Genomic DNA, 20,981 nt, shown 5'->3' on the forward strand with positions numbered 1-20,981 from the left:
TACAACAGGAAGCTTCAAATTCTTCTGTTTCAATTCTTGCTGGCAGGATTCAATGCATTATAGTATTTTCAATATTAAAGATGATTCACGAAAATATTATAAACAAGAGAATATCTGCAGATGCTAGATGTCCAAGCAACACACAAAAAGTGCTGGAGGTACTTCACCAGCCAGCACCTATGGAAAAGACACTTCAGGCTGGGACCCTCCATCAGGACTGGAGAAAAAAAGTTGAGTCATAGTTAGAAGGTGAGGGGAGGGGTGGAAGAGTGATAGGTGTAACCAGGAGGGGGGAGGGCTGAAGTAAGGATCTGGGAAGTTATTGGTGAAAGAGATACAAGGGGAATCTGATTGGAGAGGACTAAAGGCCATGGAAGAAAGAAAAAGGGGAGGAACACTAGAGGGCAATAATGGGCAGATAAGGAGATAAGGTGACAGAGGAATGGGGAATGGTGAAGGAGAGGGGGTGTGGTTACTGAAATTTCAAGAATGCCCCCCCCCAGCCATTCCCCATTCCCATTTCCGTTTTTCACCTTATCACCTTCCTTCTGGTGCTCCCCACTCTTTTCTTTCTTCCATGGCCTTCTGTCCTCTGCTATAAGATTCCCGCTCTCCAGCCCTGTATCTCTTTCACCAATCAACTTCCCAGCTCTTTACTTCACACCTGCCCCCTCGCAGTTTCACCTATCACCTTGTGTTTCTTCCCCCTCACCCCCCGCCTTCTAATCCTGACTCCTCACCTTTCTTTCTCCAGCCCTGATGAAGGGTCCCGGCCCAAAACGTTGATTGTACTCTTTTCCATAGATGCTGCATGGTCAGCGGAGTTCCTCTAGCATTTTGTGTGTGTTGCTAAAAGTATGTTCAGTAATGAAAATAGTAAATGATTTCAGCTTCTATTTTGGTCAGTTTCCAGCTTCATTGTTTAAAATATTGCTGTTTACAGATGTTGGATAAATGCCCCTTTCAAAACTATTTATTTTTGGTAATAGTTATATTAATCATAGTCAGAATCAGGTTTAATATCACTGCCATATCTTGTGGAATTTGTTAACTTTGCCTGAGGTGCGCCAGGGTTGATCGTCAGCGAGGTGGAGATGTCCTAACTGCAAGATTGTGGTCTTCGGTTAGGAAGTCAAGGATCCAGTTGCAGAGGGAGATACAGAGGCCTAGGTTCTGGAGCTTTTTGATCAGGACTGTAGGAATGATGGTTGACACTGAGCTATAGTCAACGAACAGCATCCTAACATAGGTATTTGTATTAGTATCAGTGGTTTACTATTCCTAAAGGAATATTTATATGTTATTAATAGCACCATGCTATTAAGGTGCCCAGTTGAAGTGTGTTATTGAAGATATTGTTTTCAGTTGTGAAAATAACATTTTGGATGTTACCTGAAGTGTTAAAAAAGGATCAGCTATGATTGAATAGCAGAGCAGATGCGATGGGCCAAATGGCCCAATTCTGCTCCTATATCTTATGGTCTTTTGTAACCTATCCAGCACACTCCAAGTATAGTTCAATAATTTTATTTATTCTACTTGATGGCTTAAGATGAATGAGAAGTCTGAAGTCCAAATCATATTTTGTGATTTGCAGTGATGCATGCAATGGTTAACATTTTTAAAAATGATATTTCTGCAACTTAGGTGAATATTGACCAAGAGCTGGGAAGCAAGATTAAAAAGTGTTGTTTGGCTGCTATAGATATGATGAACTAAGAAAAAATCTGATTTAATGAGTTGCAGTATGTAATAAATATAGATTACCACCAACAGTGACCTTCTGAAGAAGCAACATTTTGAATTTTGAGGAGGTGGTGCCACACATACTTTAAATGTGAGTTCTAAACCTGATACAATAATAAAATCAGTCAATTTTTTACTGTTGTGATAGTAGTGTAGTGGCAGAATTACTGGGCTAATAATCCACAGACCCAAGTTCAAATCCCACTGCGGCAGCTGTGGAGTTTTATTTACTGATCTGGTTCTGCTTGTATATGACTTTGTAACAACTTTGAAATGCTTTCTATAGTGGCTAAACAAGCCATTCAGTTCAAAGGGAATTCTAGATGGGCAATGAATACAAGCAGTGTTACTACTACTTAAAAATTAATTAAGAGAAGTATCTAAATCCTTGAAAGGTGGAGATCCCAACAAGGTTTTGAGAATTTAGTAGATGGATTTATTGAGGTCATTGTCATACTGTACAGAAACAGGCCTTTCAGATTGTTATCAAAAACCATGACAAACTTCTAGAGATGTGTGGTGGAAAGTGTGCTGACTAGCTGCATTACTGCGTACTACGGGAGCATTAATGTCTTTGATGGAAAATCCTACAAAAAGGTAGTAGATTTGGCCCAGGTTTCATATCAACCACTGCAGAGACCCAAGAGTCAGATTTCATTCAGTTACTAAGTGGGAACTATTGCATTTTAAAGCACTTCTAACAAAGAAAGTAATTTTAACATCTTCCTGTAAATGGTAACCAGACAAACTTAATATGAAACCTCGTACATCATGGGTAAAACCCTCCCAACCACTGAGCAAATCTCCATGAAATGGTGCCGTAGGAAAGCAGCGTCCATCTTCCTCACTGCATTCTTGACAGGTGTATCTTCAAACTCTTGAATTTCTCTTTTCCCTTTCTCACAAATTGGAGGGGGAAATCTGATAGGACAGAAGGCCATGTCCTCTCATCCAGGTCCAGGCATCATCCCGGTAAACCTCTTCTCCTCCTTCTCCATAGCCTCAACATCCTTCATATCATGGGGTGACCAGAAACTGTATGCAATTTTCCAGACGTGGCCTTAACTAGTTTATAAAGCTGAAACCAAACCTCCTGACTTTTGAACTCAGTGCCCCCACTAGTAAAGGCAAGTATGTCATATGCCTTTTTAACCACTCTGTCAACCTGTGCAGCCACATTCAGGGAGCTATGAACTTGGACCCCAAGATTCCTCTGTTTATCAACACTGTTAAGTGCCTTGCCCTTGACAGTGTACTGTCTCTTTACATTTGACCTATCAGGATGCTATGGTTCATATTTGGTGGGGTTAAACTCCATCTGCCATTTTTCCACCCATATCTGCAACTGATCTGTGATCCCACTGTGTTCTTTGCCAGTCATATACACTATCCATAACACCACCAATCTTCTTCTTATCTTCAAACTTACTAACCTCCCGCCCACATCTACATTTTCATCCAAGTCATTGATACATCTCAGCAACAGCAGAGGTATCAGTGCAAATGCCTGCGGAACACTACAAATCACAGACCTCCCTTTGACTACGACCTGCTGTCTTCTGTGGGCCAGCCTGCTCTGAATTCAAGTGGCCAATTCACCATTGACCTCATGCATCTTAATGTTCTATGTGAGCCTTCATGTTGACAACATCCACAGCTCTACCTTCATCAATGACCTGTCGCCTTGTCAAAAAATTCAGTTAAGTTAGTTTCAAGTTGTAAAGTTATTACAAGCAGATGTGAATTCCACTGGGCAAGGCACAGAAAATATTAGTTCAATCTTCTGATTTGTTCCTCATGCATGTATATTGAAACACTGACCTTTGCAAAAAAGAAATGCAAAAAGAACTGATAGTGTTTCATAACTTAAAGTCAAGGTCCAGTTTATTGTCATACGCACAAGTACATGTTTGCACAGCTGCAATAAAAACTAACAGCAGCAGCACAGGCATGTATCATCATATGATTAGCAGTACCGGGGAACAAACAAATTAAGCATAAATTATACACAACTTTTAGGAACACAGATAGTGATAGAAGTACAACCACTAGAAATCTGCCAGGAAGTTAGTGACATGATCAAGGATCAACCTTATTTACCATATACATTTACATGTATTAGGAATTCGCTGTGGTGTGTCGGTATGACATTCAACAAAATTCAATGACATTCAACAATTGCAGAGAGATATATAAAATAAAGTTAGAGGTTAAAATATGGATCTGGAATAAATGTGCATAAATACATAAATACCAGCATGTAATTACCATAAGACTATAATATATAGGAGCAGAATTAGGCCATTTGGCCCATTGAATCTGCTCTATCATTTCATTATGGCTGATCCATTTCCCCTCTCAGCCCCAATCTCATGCCCTGTCTAATCATGAATCAATCAACCTCTGCCTTAAATATACCTAATGACTTGGCATCCATAGCCGCCTATGGCAAGGAATTCCACGGGTTTACCACTCTCTGGCTAAAGGAATTCCTCCTCATTTCCATTCTAAAAGGACACTTCTCTGTTCTGAGGTAAACACGAGGAATTCTGCAGATGCTGGAAATTCAAGCAACACACATCAAAGTTGCTGGTGAACACAGCAGACTGTACCTCTTCCTAGAGATGCTGCCTGGCCTGCTGCATTCACCAGCAACTTTGATGTGTGTTGCTCTCTGTTCTGAGGCTGTGTTCTCTGGCCTTCTCTACCATAGGAAACATCCTCTTCACACCCACTCTACTGAGGTGGTTTAACATTCGATAGGTTTCAATGAGATCATTGTTCTGAATTCCAGTGAGTACAGGCCCAGAGCCATCAAACACTCTTCATATGATAAGCCTTTCAATTACAGTTTAAACAGTATTATAAAAAGTGTTTGAAGTATTTACAGTGCAGTGACTGGGATAGTGGATAGAGGGGGTTGGTGGGTGGGAGCTAACTGGAGTAGTTGATCAAATTAACTGCCTGGAGGAAGAAACTTGTTATATAGAGTGAAGTTTTTGTTCCAATAGCTTCATGTCTAAATGGTATAAAAGGCCAGAGCTGTGTTCAGGGGTGTTGTATATGGGCAGGATAATTGGGGAAAGTAGCAAGGTTTATTTTGTATATTACTGATTGAAGAAATCAAAAGATTATATCAGTAAATGCTTTAAAACCTAAATTGTTGCAACCAATTTTAAAAACAGACCTCTAGGAACCCAAGTACTTTCATCTAAATAGAAACAGAACTTGTGCCTCTTCAGCTTAGAGCTGCTGTTCCTTGATTTCAGGATTCTCATATCTATCATCAGCTGAACAAGCTCGTATGAATAAGTGATTACATTCCAAACATGGAACTGAACCTGCTACATTGTGTGGGTGTACGCGGCTGCAGCCCTTTACAACAGTGAAGAAATCAAAATATTGGGTTTTACACTCTAACAGATGAGAATGTTGGGTTTATTTAATAAACTATTATATAGTATAAACAAACACTGGAAAAAGTAATGTTCTGATGCATGTTTTAACTTGTTTTAATGGAATTTTAAGTCATGATTATCACACAACATCCTCTTTGTCTCTGGAAGTGGAATTTAAATTGTGCAGACTATTAATTTCTCCAGGTAGATACTAAAAAATTAAATTAATTTAGAATTTATTTTCTTAATTTAAAGAAACAGCTTTCCGAATTCAAACAATTTAATTCTTTATTTTTCACTGTAAATCTTGGTGAAAAAATTATGTCTGTTTAGTTATCTGTGAATTTCTAAAGGTGATTAGCTTCTGTGCATGCTTAATACATCACTCCTGCCAGAGGTTCTGTACCAACAGTGCCTGGCAGCAAACGTGAAGATGAAATCCATGGCTTAGAGATTGCAAGATCTTTGTGAAAACCTTTCTTTAAATCTGTAGATTGATATGTTGCTGAGCAAATATCAGTAATCGATAACAGCTCTTTTCCATCCTTGAGCATTTAAGGGGGCTGGTTTTTGTTAGACCTTTCTAATTTTACACTCCTGCATATCTTTAAAGAAAAGGGAGGGTCAGAGTGAAACACCTTTTCAGTGCAGTGAAGGTAACTCAAGCTAGGCCCTGCACAAACACGAAGTCAAATGCTGTAAGTCTGATCATTATTGGGAAATTATCCCCAAAATACACCTGTAATCATGCACGTGTTGCAGCCAGTTTCCAAGAAATTCACATGCATTATTACATTAAAGTTTTGCAATAAGTAGACTGGTAGGACTTAATTTTCTTTAAGTAATGTTTTTTATATGAATGGTAATATATAGCTTTATTAACAATTGTTTATCTCCAAATATATTAATCTTTAATATATCCAAATCTTGATGCAGGAAACCTGATTTAAATTCACTGGTGTACCTAAGGAAAGCAAGTTAGCCTTTTAAAATATTTTTTGTGGACTCCAGTAAATTTGTTAGCAAATTATATTTTTAATATTGAAACGTGTCAAAACATAACATAAAATGTTATAGTTAAAAGATTATTCCCCCCTCCTATTCACTTCTTCCACCTAGTTTAGGTTTTAGTGAACCTAAAATTCAGATTAGTCAATTTCTTTTGCTTTGACTGGGATTTTAATGTGTAATATTTACTGCCAGGTTTACTGGTATAATGGTAATTCATTGAAGTGAAGCATTTTGCAAGGCTTTTCAGATCTAAAATACTATCCAAATGTTAGTCTGGTCATTCTTTGAGAAACAGACAGGAAAACATTTATTAAGAGCGGAAGATTCTGAATAGAAGTCCTTGTTTAAATTGAATATTGAACTGTTGCTGCAGCCTCATTTAGTTGAGGAGTAAATTAATTAAAGTCTATCTTGCCTTTAATATTTGACCCACTCTCACAGTTAGAGTGCCATATTTTGCAAAATTCTCATAATATAATTTATTTGTGTAGTGCAGGTCTGTGCAAAAGTCTTAGACACCCAAGCTATATGTACCTAAGATTTTTGCACAGTACTGTAGTAATTTTATGTATTGCACTGTAATGATGCCCTCCAAAAAACAGATTTCATGACATGTGAGTGATGATAAACCAGATTCTGATGTGGGTCTCTATTGTGGACGGAGAGTGGGAAGGGGACAGGGAGAGGAGAATCATGGTTGAGAGAGGGGAGGGAGCGGAAGGCACCAGAGAGACATTCTGTAATGATCAATAAGCCGGTTGTTTGGACTCAAATGACCTTGCCTGGTGTGTCAGAGCAGAGTGTGTTTGCACCTGCCCCCGTGGCACTCCTCTGCCACCTGTCCCACACCCTCCATGGTGCTCCACCCTCATCATTCCCAACATCCTTTGCTCCTGACAGATTTACAAACTTGCTTTCCGCTCTGCTTTGACAAATACGGTACTGTGCAAAAGTCTTCGGCTCATTAGCTATATATATTTGTGCCTCAGACTTTTGCATAGTACTGCATAGGAATAGAATTTACCACTTTATTTATTTCCATGTGGTGTGCAAGCTGCATAGAGACTGAGCAGACACTGATCTGTTACATTATGAAATATCACAAATATGTATTCATTCTCTTCAATGGACAGTATATTTCATTCTCCAGCCCTCTTTCCTTCCTACGGTGTACCCTCTGATTTATGATGTGATGCATACTTGTTCCATCTGGTGTTTCATTTGCACTTAGTTTTTTTACTGCTGTCTTTTGAAAGCGAAGGAAATGACTTGCATAAAATTCATTTCTCTGAACAAAGTAGCTGTTGCCTCTATTCTCAGTTCGCTTCCTTGCTCTTTGCAGAAGACAAAATTCCATGAGTATCAGTGGACTTCCAATACTTGAGCAAACTCATGAATCAGCAGTTCAACTTTAAGCAGGAATAAGAGATTAGAGTCTCTGATATTTATATCTAAAATATTTAGCTTGCATACATATGCAGATAAATTAATTCATTCTGAATGCTACACAAGTATTAAGATGGGAGCAGCATTTCTTAACTATGGCCCTCTTCCAATTATCATGGTGTATTCAGTGTTAACTGGAGGAACTCAGCAGGTAAGGCAGCATCCAGGAGAGGAATAAGCAATCAGTGTTTTGGCCCAAGACCCTTGATCAGGACCGGAAAGGAAGAAGCCCAAATAAGAATCTGGGGGCAAAAGGGAAGGGGTTCAAGCTGGCAGGTGATACGTGAGAGGGAAGGTAGGCAGGTAGAAAAGGTAAAGTGCTGAAAATCTGATAGGAGAGAAGAGTGGATTATGGGAGAAAGAAGAGGGGGTGGGGGGGCACCAGAGGGATGTGATGGACAGGTGAGGAGGAGAGAAAGGTAAGAGGAGAGCCAGAAATGGAATGGAAGAAGAGAAAAGGGGAGGGGAAAATTACGCCAACCAGCTGATAAATCCAAAGGAATGGCAGAGACTGATGTGCTTTGGCACCAGTGGCGTTGCAGGAGTTGCCAGTCACTGTTGAACTCAATGTAGGACTGCCTTCGGGACTCCCGTTCCCATGAGTAGTTATCGTTGCAAGGCAGGTGAGGTTTTGGATCACTTTTCCTTCTCCTTTGCCCCTTCTCCTGTCAGTAGAAATGGTTCTACTGTGCTTTGTGGCTGAGCCCCACGTGAAAGCCAGGAGTTGGACTTGGTTGTCAGAGGCTGTTTGAAGCACATGCCATTGGGAGCATTTACTAGGCAATGGGAGCTTGTCTGCATTGACCCCTCTCACCACCCTTCCCCCAGCTTTGACAACCTTAAGGAACCATCATGTATTATGATCCCTAATTTTTACAGCTTGATTGAGGATTTTTGTTCTTCGAGTTCTTAGTAATGGCTGAGCTTATTGTATTTTCCTTTGACATGTATATTTAGCCAGTGCCTCAGGCGTTTCTTGTGTGTGTCAGATACAGTGGGTGGCCCCATATTACATGACATTGTTCATTCAGTCCTGGAGAGAAGATTGTAATATTTGATTAATTTGGGTACACTGTATCATATTCAGGCAGTATGAGAAATGCTAAAATTTCTTGTATCTTAGAGTTCAAAAGAAGAGTGTGTAACTAACAGGCTGGTATGGGTTCTGGCTGTTTTCAAAGCGAAACAAGTCTTTTGTATGATGGGAGAACATTGCCTAATCCTGCTTTGTCCTGAGTACCTTCCCACTTCAGGCAAGAAAGGTAATAAAAAGTCTTTCCAAAGCATTTGGTGCTAAATCAGTTTTCAAAAGTAAGTCAACTACGCCATAAATTTGTCAGTGTTAATTTACTTTCATTTGCAGAAGTACATGTAAGCCCAGGTGTAATGAAAAAATGTACTTGCAGCAGCCTCACAGGCACATCATGTCATATAAGCAGCATTCACAAAAAATGATATCAACATAAATTATACTCAAATTTACAAGATATAACAGAAAAACAACAAAAAAGTGTGCCAGTTGAACCAAGAACTGAATGGTTGACAGGAAATAGCTGTTCTTGAAGCTGGTGGTTGTACTTGGGCTTTTGTACCTCCTGCCCGATGATAGATGTGCGAAGATGGCTCGGCTCACATCGTGGGGATCTTTGCTGATGGATGTTGACTTCCCGATGTATGCCACCTATGGATACTTATGGTGGGAAGGGATGTTCCTGTGACGTATTTGGCAGAATCCATGACTCTGCAGTTTTTTAACATCCCTGTATTAAACCATAATGCAATCAGTCAGAATATTTTTAACACTACATCTGTACAACTTTGTTCGTGTTCTGTAACAAGCTGAACCTTATTTGGTAACTGGAAAGACATACAGAACTGTGCAAACATCTTAGGCACCCTGGCTCTGTGTATGTGTCTAAGACGTTTGCACAGTACCGTACGTCAGGAGATAACTGGGACAGATGGTCAAACCTTGTTCAAGTAGGTTGGTTTTAAGGGCTGTTGTAAGGCCGATGTGGCTGAAGGCAACAAGTGACAGTGATGAACAAATAAAATTGAGGTGCATGGATTGAAAGTTTTTCTGAACAGTTAAATTGTAAATTTATTCAGAATCAGTTTAATATCTTTGATATGATGTGAAATTAGTTGTTTTACAGCATCAGTGTGGTGCAGAGACATACCAATAACAAAATAAATAAATCGTTTAGAAATAAAAGAATTAGTGATGTTGTGTTCATGGACCATTCAGGAATCAGATGGTGAATGGAAGGAAACTGTTTCTGAATTGTGTTTGGATCTTTAGGCTCCTGTACCTCCTCCCTGATGGTAGTAACAAGAAGCAGGCTTGTCCCAGATAGTGAGGGTCTTTAGTGATGGATGCCCCCTTCTTGAAGCACTGCCTCTTAAAGATGTACTTGATGGTGGGGAAGGTTGTGTCCGTCACGAATATGACTGACTCTGCAACCCTCTACAGCTTCATTCAGTCCTGTGCAAGTAATTCATAGCCTGCAGATCTACACGAAGATTAATCATTGGAGCTAGGAACAGTTGTTGAGATGGTTTGAGATACTGGCATTACTATGCCAAACTATGGCTGGAAGCAGGGCCAGCTACCTTTATTTTTCTTTATTTTACTTACTTAGAGATCGAACATGGTAACAGGCCTTTCTGGCCCAACGAGCTCTATTACACTCGTGACCAATTAACATATGTCCATAGAGTGTAGGAGGAAACTGGAGCACCCAGAGGAAACACATGCCGTTCCAGGGGGAATGTACAAAGTCCTTACAAACATTGGTGGATTTGAACCCGGGTCATTGGTGCTGTAATACTGTCACAATAACTGCAATGCTACTGTGCTCCCCAAGCACTTAAGCACATATGCAGGTGCAGATGTGTAATATATCGATGTTTGTTCGTTCATTATGCGTCATGTCTTTTGATATAGGTGATCACGTTTTTTCTATTACCATGATTGTTCTTGACAATTTTTCCTACAGGAGTGGTTTACCATTGCTGCCTTTTGAGCAGTGTCTTTACAATACTAGTGACCCCAGCCATTATTCATACTCTTCAGAGATTGTTGTCATGTGACTGAGGGGGGTGTGTCTAAGCAGGTGCGACACCTTGACCAAGGGTGACGGAGGGAAGGAGCACCTTACACCTCCCTGCCAACCAAATATATCGAAGTAGGGAAGTATGAAATTCTGGCAAAATTAGCTGCTGTGCAAGAATGATCATTTTTTGGTTAAAAGCTGAAGCTTTTGAGATTCATATTAGGATTCATAACATGAAGAGTGAGCTAATGTTAGAATGTTGATTTGGCATGTTTAACAGAAAATCAAACACCTGTGATGGGTGTGTTAATCTTGAGCAGATTAACAAATGCAAGCAACACACACAAAATGCTGGAGGAGCTCAGCAGGCCAGGTAGCATCAATGGAAAAGAGTAAACAGTTGACATCTTACTGTGACTTCTCATCCTTTTTGTGCAGCTCTGATGAAGGGTCTCGGTCTGAAATCTCGACTGTTTACTCTTTTCCATAGATGCTGCCTGGCCTGCTGAGCTCCTCCAGCATTTTGTGTGTGTTTCTTGGATTTCCAGCACTCTGCAGATATTCTCTTGTTTGTGATTTAACAAGTACAGGTTGAATATTCCTTATATGAAATTGCAAAATCTGAAAACCTCCAAAATGCAGATTTTTTTTGAGCGCTGACATGGCATCACAAATGGAAAATTTCACAAGATGCTTGGAAGGTTCTCAGATGCTGTGCTGATCTCTGCGCACTACAGACAGTTCTGAGAATTGACCTCACATATTGAATAAAGAAAAGTTAATAAAAAATGGAAAAACACTGCATAAAATTAAAGATGAAGATCTTTGTTGTTTATCGTCAGCGTTGGAGTGGGCATGTGCCTCTCAACGGTGTGCTGATCATGAAACAAGCAAAGATCGATCATTGCAAACTGAAAATTGGTGGTAATTGTGAATATTCAGCAGGCTGGTTGCAGAAATTTAAGAAATGACACGGCATTAAATTTTAAAGCGTTTGCTGATCATGAAAATCTAGCATCAGAACAAGTCTATGATGCTGATTGATTTTATACCTTACATAAAGGCATTAAATTTTTAAAGCATTGCTGATGAAAATCTAGCGTCAGAACAAGTCTATGATGCTAATTGTTTTTATACCTTACATAAAACCCAAAAAGAATGTGAAATACAAATACAGTGTACGATAACCTTTTAATCAAAACACGGCATCGTAGGTAGAGACTGAAAGTCTGCCGTTGTTTGTTGTTGTTCAACAGTTTATTCAGATACTCTCCCAATGGTGCTTTTGTTAACTTCCACACACATTTTCATTATATTAATGGTATGTAATAATTTTTATTCTTGAGTACGTATGTGTGATGAACAAGTGCAAGATAAAGGCTGCTGACAGGTAGCACATAAATTCGGATGGCGATCCAAAACTATCTCATTATGTATTCCAAAATCCATAAAACTTCCAACTCCAAGCATTTTGGATAAGGAGTAGTCAACCTGTACTAGAAAACCACTTTTGTCTTAAGCTGTCCTTTATTCAAGAAAGGGAGTAGAGATAGCCCAGGAAATTATAGACCAGTGAATCTTACCTCAGTGGTTGGTAAGTTGATGGAGAAGATCCTGAGAGGCAGGATTTATGAACATTTGGAGAGGTATAATATGATCAGGAATAGTCAGCATGGCTTTGTCAAGGGCAGGTCGTGCCTTACGAGTCTGATTGAATTTTTTGAGGATGTGACTGAACACATTGATGAAGGAAGAGCAACAGATGTAGTGTAATTGGATTTCAGCAAGGCATTTGATAAGGTACACCATGCAAGGCTTACTGAGAAAGTAAGGAGGCACGGGATCCAAGGGGACATTGCTTTATGGATCCAGAACTGGCTTGCCCACAGAAGGCAAAGAGTGGTTGTAGACAGGTCATATTCTGCATGGAGGTCGGTGACCAGTGGAGTGCCTCAGGTCTGGTCTGGGACCCTTACTCTTCGTGATTTTTATAAATGATCTGCATGAGGAAGTGGAAGGATGGGTTAGTAAGTTTGCTGATGACACAAAGGTTGGAGGTGCTGTGGATAGTGTGGTGGGCTGTCAGAGGTTACAGCGGGACGTTGATAATATGCAAAACCGGGCTGAGAAGTGGCAGATGGAGTTCAACCCAGATAAGTGTGAAGTTGTTCATTTTGGTAGGTCAAATATGATGGCAGAATATAGTATTAATGGTAAGACTCTTGGCAGTGTGGAGGATCAGAGGGATCTTGGGGTTGGAATCCATAGGACGCTCAAAGCAGCTGTGCAGGTTGACTCTGTGGTTAAGAGGGCGTACGGTGTATTGGCCTTCATCAATCGTGGAATTGAATTTAGGAGCTGAGAGGTAATGTTGCAGCTATATAGGACCCTGGTCAGACCACATCTGGAGTACTGTGCTCAGTTCTGGTCGCTTCACTACAGGAAGGATGTGGAAGCCATAGAAAGGGTGCAGAGGAGATTTTCAAGGATGTTGCCTGGATTGGGGAGCATGCCTTATTAGGAGAATAGGTTGAGTGAACTCGGCCTTTTCTCCTTGGAGCGATGGAGGATGAGAGGTGACCCGATGAAGGTGTATAAGATCAGGGGTCCCCGACCACCGGGCCGCAAAGCATGTGCTACTGGGCCGCGAGGAAACGATATGATTTGGCGATAGGAGTCAGCTGCACCTTTTCTCATTCCCTGTCACGCCCTGTTGAGTTTGAATGCATGCGCGGTCATTACGCACATGTCAGCCATGTCAGCACGGGAAGGAGATCAACTCCTCGAGCTTGCAATTGACGGCGGGCTGAAAAGTATGTTTCACATAACATCTCTGCCAGCATTCTGGATCTCAAAGTCAAGACTAAATATCTGAGATAGCCACGAAAGCACTGAAAACGTTGCTTCCATTTCCAACATATCTCTGCAATGAATGCAATGAAAACTAAATTGCGGAATAGACTGGACATAAGGAACCCCCTTCGAGTATCACTGTCTCCCATCACCCCTCGATAGGACCGTCTTGTTGCAGGGAAACAAGCCCAGGGTTCCCACTGATTCAGCGATATTGGTGTGTTGCAATGATTTTATATGTTCATATGGGGAAAATATGTGCTGTGTGTTTAATATCCAAATGTTACTTGAAATATTATGATGCTATTGACTTACATAACCATATAACAATTACAGCACGGAAACAGGCTATCTCAGCCCTTGTAGTCTATGCCGAACGCTACTCTCACCTAGTCCCACCGATCTGCACTCAGCCCATAACCCTCCATTCCTTTCCTGTCCATATACCTATCCAATTTTTCTTTAAATGATAATATCGAACCTGCCTCTACCACTTCTACTGGAAGTTAATTCAACACTTATTCAAGCTTCCCTGATAATTGACTCATCTCTATATTCATGCGAGGAAAATATGCGCTGTGTGTTTAATATTAAATTTGTTAGATAAACCCTTTTAGAAACGAAATTGAGTGTATTAGCCACTTATCACCCATATTCCGGTCGTGATTAACATGCCTCCCCCCCCCCCCGAACAGAGTCGCTAAACTCGATTTGTAAGGGGGGGGGGAATCGGCATGTACACGCATGCGCACACAGGTGCCCGCGCAAGGCTTGAAGGTCATTGTAGTCTTACACCGGGAAAACACAACGTATTTGACTGCTACTCTCGTCTGTTGGCAAACCTACCCCACGCCCCCGCGCCCCCCCCCCCCCGGTCGGCTGGTCTGCAAGAATATTGTCAATATTAAACCGGTCCGCAATGCAAAAAAGGTTGGGGACCCTTGTATAAGATGATGAGAGGCATTGATCGTGTGGATAGTCAGAGGCTTTTCCCCAGGGCTGAAATGGTTGCCACAAGAGGACACAGGTTTAAGGTGCTGGGGAGTGGGTACAGAGGAGATGTCAGGGGTAAGTTTTTTTATTCAGAGAGTGGTGAGTGTGGAATGGGCTGCCAGCAACGGTGGTGGAGGCGGATATGATAGGGTCTTTTAAAAGACTTTTGGATAGGTACATGGAGCTTAGAAAAATAGAGGGCTATAGGTAAGCCCAGTAATTTCTAAAGTAGGGACATGTTCGGCACAACTTTGTGGGCCGAAGGGCCTGTATTGTACTGTAGGTTTTCTATGTTTCTAAAAAAAAAGAACTTGTTAGCACATTGAATACATTGCACAATTAACAATTTCTCCTTTTGTTTATAGCATTTTGGTTGCTGAGTCATGGCATACAGAAGACCAGAAAAGGCATGTGAACAAGCATTTGAATGTCTGAGATTGCAGGAATATGAGCTGGCAACAAAGTACTGTACAGAAGCACTCATCACCCTTGGAAATACTTCCATCACTACATCATGCCAGCCACAACTGGACCGCATTCAAATTGAAAGTCTTCTCTACAGGATAGCCTGCTTGTTGCAACTTGTGAGTAATGTGCTTTATTCTAACAGCATAAGCTGAGCACCATCTACTCTACAACTAAAGTTTGGGCGAGGGGTAGCATGCTTGAGGAAATTTTCTGCTTTCTGCAAGTGTTTGTGTTTATAAACTTGAAACACATCTTGTTGGAATACCTCTTGGTTGATAGCTTTGTTTAAATGTGGTCAGTTTGCAAACCACCACTTATCCTGGGGGTGCATACTTGAAGTTTCCAAGAACTATAGTTTAAGGAGAAATAAAAGATAATTATTATGAGCAAGGAAGGAGTTCTTTGATAATGAAAACTGGAAACTCAAATCTTTGAAATAAGGTAAAATGTAGGTCTATTATTGAAGGAACAAAAACATAAACTCCTGGAGGAACTTGGGTTAATCAGCGTCTTGTTTGGACACACCTTGATGAAAGAACTTAATCTGAAATGCTGACAGTTTCTATCCCCTGATAGATGAGGCTTGATTCCAATGGTTCCTTCAGCAGTTTTTCACCAGATTGCAGCAACTGCAGTCTCCTGTGCCTCTATGATTGAAGGAGGATGGCGTCATAATCTTCATCTTCATGAAGATTCCATTTCACTTGAATCATTTCTTCTGTATGTCAAAAATCGTGGGCAGTCTCCCAAAATAGGGTGCAAAGTAAAAATATTTAGAATCTCTTCACCATATTGGAAAATTGCATCATATAGTTAATTTTTAGACCACAAGACATAGGAGCAGAATTAGGCAATTCGGTCTATTATCTCTGTTCCGCCATTCCATCCTGACTGATTTATTATCCTTTTTAATCCTGTTCTCCTACCTTCTCCTCGTAACCTTTGGCACCCTTACCTATCAGCCTCCACTTTAAGTATACCCAGTGACTTGGCCTCCACAGCTGCCTGTATCAATGAATTCCACAGATTCACTAACCACTGGTTAAAGAAATTTCTTTTCTGAAGCAATATGATTGTATTCTAAAGCTGTGCCTTCTGGTCTGAGACTCCTCCATTATAGGAAACATTTTCTTCACTCTATGTAGGCCTTTCAACATTCGATAGGTTCTAATGTGATTTGCACCCATAACGCCCCCCCCACCCCCAACATTTGTCTAAACTCCAGCAAGTACAGGCTCAGAACCATCAAATGCTCCTTATACGTTAACCCTTTCATTCCTAGGATCATTCTCGTGAATCTCCTCTTCATCCTCTTCAATGCTAGCCCGTCCTTTCTTAGATAAGAGTCCCAAAACTACTCATAATACTCTTATATTCAGTTAAGATAACAGTTGGACAGTGCAGCCACCTTTACTAATTTTCATAGTGCAAATCAAATGTCTTTTGAATGTGTTATTAATTCAGCAAGCAGAGGGCTATGGGCAATCCTAGGTATTTTCTGAAGTAAGTATATGTTTGGTATGGCATTGTGGGCCGAAGGGCCTGTATTGTGCTGTAGGTTTTCTGTTTCTATGTTCAAGTGGAGAAAGTGTGAAAGCAGAAGTGGTATTTATGATGGCATTGGAAAGCTAAATTCTTCATTCAATGGCCACTTTATTCGGTACATGAGTTGATCTTATGCTGCTGTGGCCCATCCACTTCAAGGATCAACATGCTGTGCATTCAGAGATGCTTTTCTGCACACCACTATTGTAAAGCATAGTTAGCTGAGTTACTGTTGCCTCCCTGTCAGCTTAAACCAGCCTGCCCATTCTCCTCTCATTAACAAGGCGTTTTTGCCCACACAACTGTTGCTCACTGGATTTTTTTGTTTTTCATGTCATTTTCTATAAACTGTCAAGACTGTAGAGGGTGAAAATCCTAGGATATCAGCAGTTTTTTTTTGAGGTAGTCAAATTATCTTATGTGGCACCAATTATCATTCCATGGTCAAAGTCATTGAGATCATATTTCTTCTCCATTCTGATGTTTGGCCTGAACAACAACTGAACCTCTTGACCATGTCTGCATGCTTTTATGCACTGAGTTGCTGCCACGTGATTGGCTGATTAAATATTTGCATTAACGAGCAGGTGTACAGGGGTACCTAATAAAGTGGTCACTGAGTGTGTTTTGGTTTTTTTAGACCTCAATGTTCAGCATCCCAAGTATGTATAGGATGAGAGTGTAGAATTTATCATTCTTGGAACATAGAACAGTTTATTCTCCTGTTGGCTGAGATCATGATTGATTTATTATCGAAAGCCAGATGCCTGCCATTCCATATTTCCTAATGCCTTTGGTCAACAATAATGTCTGGTCTCAAAGTGGTCTTGATGATGTGCTGTGGGAACTTTAGTTGTTTCTCCCAGTCAATCATGAGCTGCCAGTCGTGAATGTGTGCCAGAATCCCCATGGGTGGCTTTACTGTTCGAGTTGCTCTGCAGCTCTCACAAGGGTGACGGTTCAATTGCAGGGTTTAACTTGTTTGCTGTTACGGATTCTTAAGAAGATTGCTTCTGTGAGGGTCTTCAATACCTGGTCATGTTTCCAGCTGTATCGACTCTTTCTAAAAGTTTTCGGGCAGCAGCTCGGGATGTTCACCAAGGTTCTTCTCCTGAACACAACAGACAGTCTGAGGCATCAACCTTCCCCCAGCTATGCTGATTGGACAGCTAGGCTGGGCAAGATGTCATACACTGTCTGGAACTTGATTCAATATGGCTCTGCTTTCCATGGCCTGCTTCCACCTGGTCCAAGTTCCCTGCCGCTTCATGCCCACTGCTTTGGTGGATCTTTCTTCATTTCCTCCTGGATGAGCTTGCACTTCTCTCTCCCCTTAGCTGTGTCATACCTGGGGACTGGGAAGCTTCCCAGGCCAGCTCTTCCTCAGGTCACTGCTCTCACTGCTGGGCTCCCTGTATTGCATCACCTCTCTAGCTCTTGTCATCTTAAACTTGTCCTCCAAGGATTTCAAGGGCAGCCGCTGATTGGTGTTTTTTCCATCGAGGACAATGCTGCTGAGCCTCTTGGGCAATCCCTGCTATCTCTGGAGAAAGCTGCTGACCTTTCTCGGTTCTTGACAGTGAAAATTGGAACTTCATATACCAGCGGTGGCCAAAGAATCCTTGGTAGGATGCCATGCTGGTATATCCATGCCTTGAGCTTGCCAGGTAGTCCTCACTGGTCAACTGCTTTCAAGCAACCCTCCAGCTCCTGCCCTGTTGCCTGGATTGATGGCCTTTCAGGCTGCTATCGAACACCTTGCCAAAGCAATTCACTGGCTTTTCAGAAATGATTGGAATGAGTGTTCCTGTGATATTAAAGTGGAATCTGTTGGTAACTCTGCCCATCTTCAACACCAATGATCTTGATTTTGTGGGCTTGAAATTCATTCTTACCCAGCTGATGAGCTTCTTCAGTCCTTGCAGAATCCACCTAGTTCCAGCCACAGAGTCCGTGGTGACTGTCAGGTCAATCTTGAAAGCTTTAACTGGTGGTTGCTGTACACCAGATTTGGAGCAGGGCCTGCGGCACTCTGATTCAGCAGACCTTGCCATCTATTCATTGCAAGACCAAAGAGGATCATGGAGATGGTACAGCCTGTGATGGTCCAGATCTCCAGCCTCTGCCACTCTGACGTAGCTTGGACAGATTAGTCTCTCATTCTGAAATAGCTGTAATAATTCAGGATGAGGTCCGCTACTTTGCTTGGAACATGATGCTTGTCCATAATTAGATGCATCAGCTTGTGGTGGGGCTGATCCATAGGTGTTGGCCAGACTGAGCCAGAGCACTGCCAGGTCTCCTCTGTTCTCCCATGCCTCACAAATGAGCTGAGTCACCACTGCTTTGTGCTTCAAGCACCCGGGCACTCCTGGAATACCTCCCTTCTGCACAGATATATCAATGTACCCATTGTTGGAGAGGAAAGCTGCTCACCTCCTTTCAACAGTGCTGAAAAAGATCTGTCTTTTGACACTGAGCAAGGAAATGATCCTGAACTGGTCAATGTTCCTGGAGTCTTTTTCCTTTGGGATCGGGATTCCATCTGCAAATCTGTACTGCTCAGCTACTTTTCCTCTCCTCCAAATGACTCTTAATATCCTCCACAGCTGTTTAAGCAGTTAGGGACAGTGCTTATGGGCTTTGTATAGGACTGCTCTCAGGTCAGGTGCAGAGCTAAACTTTGCCTTCCTCACCACACTTTGCACTTCTTTCAGGAGTGGTTCCCTGCTGTTGAATTCAGTACTGGGTGGAGGTGGATCTATCAGGATGCTACAGTGATTTAAATCTCTTCCTCTGTTCCTGTTCCTCTTCCTCTTCCTCTTCCCCCAGACTGTCGTCTTGCAGGCCTGTGGTCATTTTATTTGAATCTTTTCACATGTTCTGCCTGTATGGGTTTTCTGCAGAACATGGAGGCTCCAGGCACTCAGGCCCTGGCTCCTCCTGCATCTCACCAGGTGCTCTCCCTGTACGCTGTGTTGCTGCTTCATCTACCAGACATCTCATCCATGGCTGGTGAATCTTCAAGCCTCGGTTGTTCTTGCAAATCGTCCCATAAGTGCATTGCATACTCATCATCGGTTTTCTATTTCAGTGGTTCGTTGACCTTGGGTCAATAAGGTTTGTGTGCTCATCGTCTTCACTGCCCCCACTGCCGCTTGGGCCGCCTGTGGGTGTGTTACCATTAGACGATACGTAGCTTACTTTGGGTTTCTTCCTGACAAAGGGCGTGGCTTGGATTGCCAACTCTCCCTGCGCTGGTTGCTGTCTTTCTGGACTGTCAGCTGTCATTCCAGTCATCACCGCACAGTTCATGGTTGCCAAGCCATTTGTTCCTGGTCGTCAGTGGTAGCTCCAGCTAAGTGATTTGCAGAATACATCTCACGATGCTCTGACACATTATCAGTCGTGGAACCTGGGGCTGTTAGATGTTTCAAGTCTTTCAACGTCATTTACCCTCACCCAGGCAACCCAGCCATGGCTGATCAAGCTACAATTTGTGTTCAGGTAGCATGTGCTGCTGCTCCCCATGGACTTTCTCTCTTCATCCAGAACTGTCTTGAGGCCTCGGTGATGTTGCTGATGGCTCTCTGCCTCCTTATACTGGCGATGTCCAATGTGCTGATACTGTTCAGCGAAGCCCCTGCAGCCCACTTCAACTGGCATGTACTTTTCCTTCCATCCCTGCCTCCGACAGTAGCTGACCAGTTCCACGTGTCTGGCAAGCTTCCTGTCATGGACCTCCTCCAGATGCTCCTCCCATGGCACTGTCAGCTGCAGCAAAACGATGTGTTTTGCTGTCTCTGAGATCAGAAACAGGCTTGTTATACCGGCATGTGTCACGAAATTTGCTAACTTAGCAATACATGATAAACTCGAAAGAAAAAATAAGTAGGTCAATTAATAAGTGTGTGTGTGTGTATATATATAGAGGGAGAGAGAGATATTAAAATAATGCAAAAACAGTAATAATATATATTTTTAAAAAGTGAGGTAGTGTTCATGGGTTCAATGTCCATTTAGGAATCATATGGTAGAGGGGAAGAAGCTGTTCCTGAATTGTTGAGTGTGTGCCTTCAGGCTTCTGTAATTACTTCCTGGTGGTAAAATGAGAAGTGGGCATGTGCTGGGTGACAGGGGTCCTTAATAATCGATGTCGCCTTTCTGAGGCACCATTCCTTGAAAATGTGTCGGATACTAGGGAGGCCAGTACCCAAGATGGAGCTGACTAATTTTAGAACTTTCTGTAGCTTCTTTTGGTCTTGTACACTGGCCCCCTCTACCAGACAGTGATACAGCCTGCCAGAATGCTCATCACAGTACATCTATAGAAGCTTTTGATTATTTTAGGTGACAAACCAGATTTCTTCAAACTCCTAATGAAATATATCTGCTGTCTTGCTTTCTTTATAGTTGCATTGATATATTGGGACCAGGTTAGATCCTCAGAGATCTTGACACCCAG

At 41.8% G+C, this 20,981-nt stretch overlaps 1 protein-coding gene across 5 annotated transcripts in view; it reads left to right on the forward strand.

Moving 5' to 3' along the window:
• Positions 1 to 20,981, forward strand: part of helz (helicase with zinc finger) — a 347,073-nt gene that overhangs the window by 47,344 nt on the left and 278,748 nt on the right. For 4 of the 5 annotated variants that reach the window (XM_063030618.1, XM_063030619.1, XM_063030620.1 and 1 more), the window contains exon 2: positions 14,869 to 15,087. In XM_063030618.1, the coding sequence (XP_062886688.1) occupies positions 14,887 to 15,087 (201 nt within the window). In that variant the 5' untranslated portion in view covers positions 14,869 to 14,886. Of the gene's footprint in view, positions 1 to 14,868; positions 15,088 to 20,981 lie in introns of those variants that run through there. The other variant, XM_063030622.1, reaches the window with a different exon arrangement.

Source organism: Mobula hypostoma, chromosome 22, assembly GCF_963921235.1.
Source record: "Mobula hypostoma chromosome 22, sMobHyp1.1, whole genome shotgun sequence".
NCBI lineage: Eukaryota > Metazoa > Chordata > Chondrichthyes > Myliobatiformes > Myliobatidae > Mobula > Mobula hypostoma.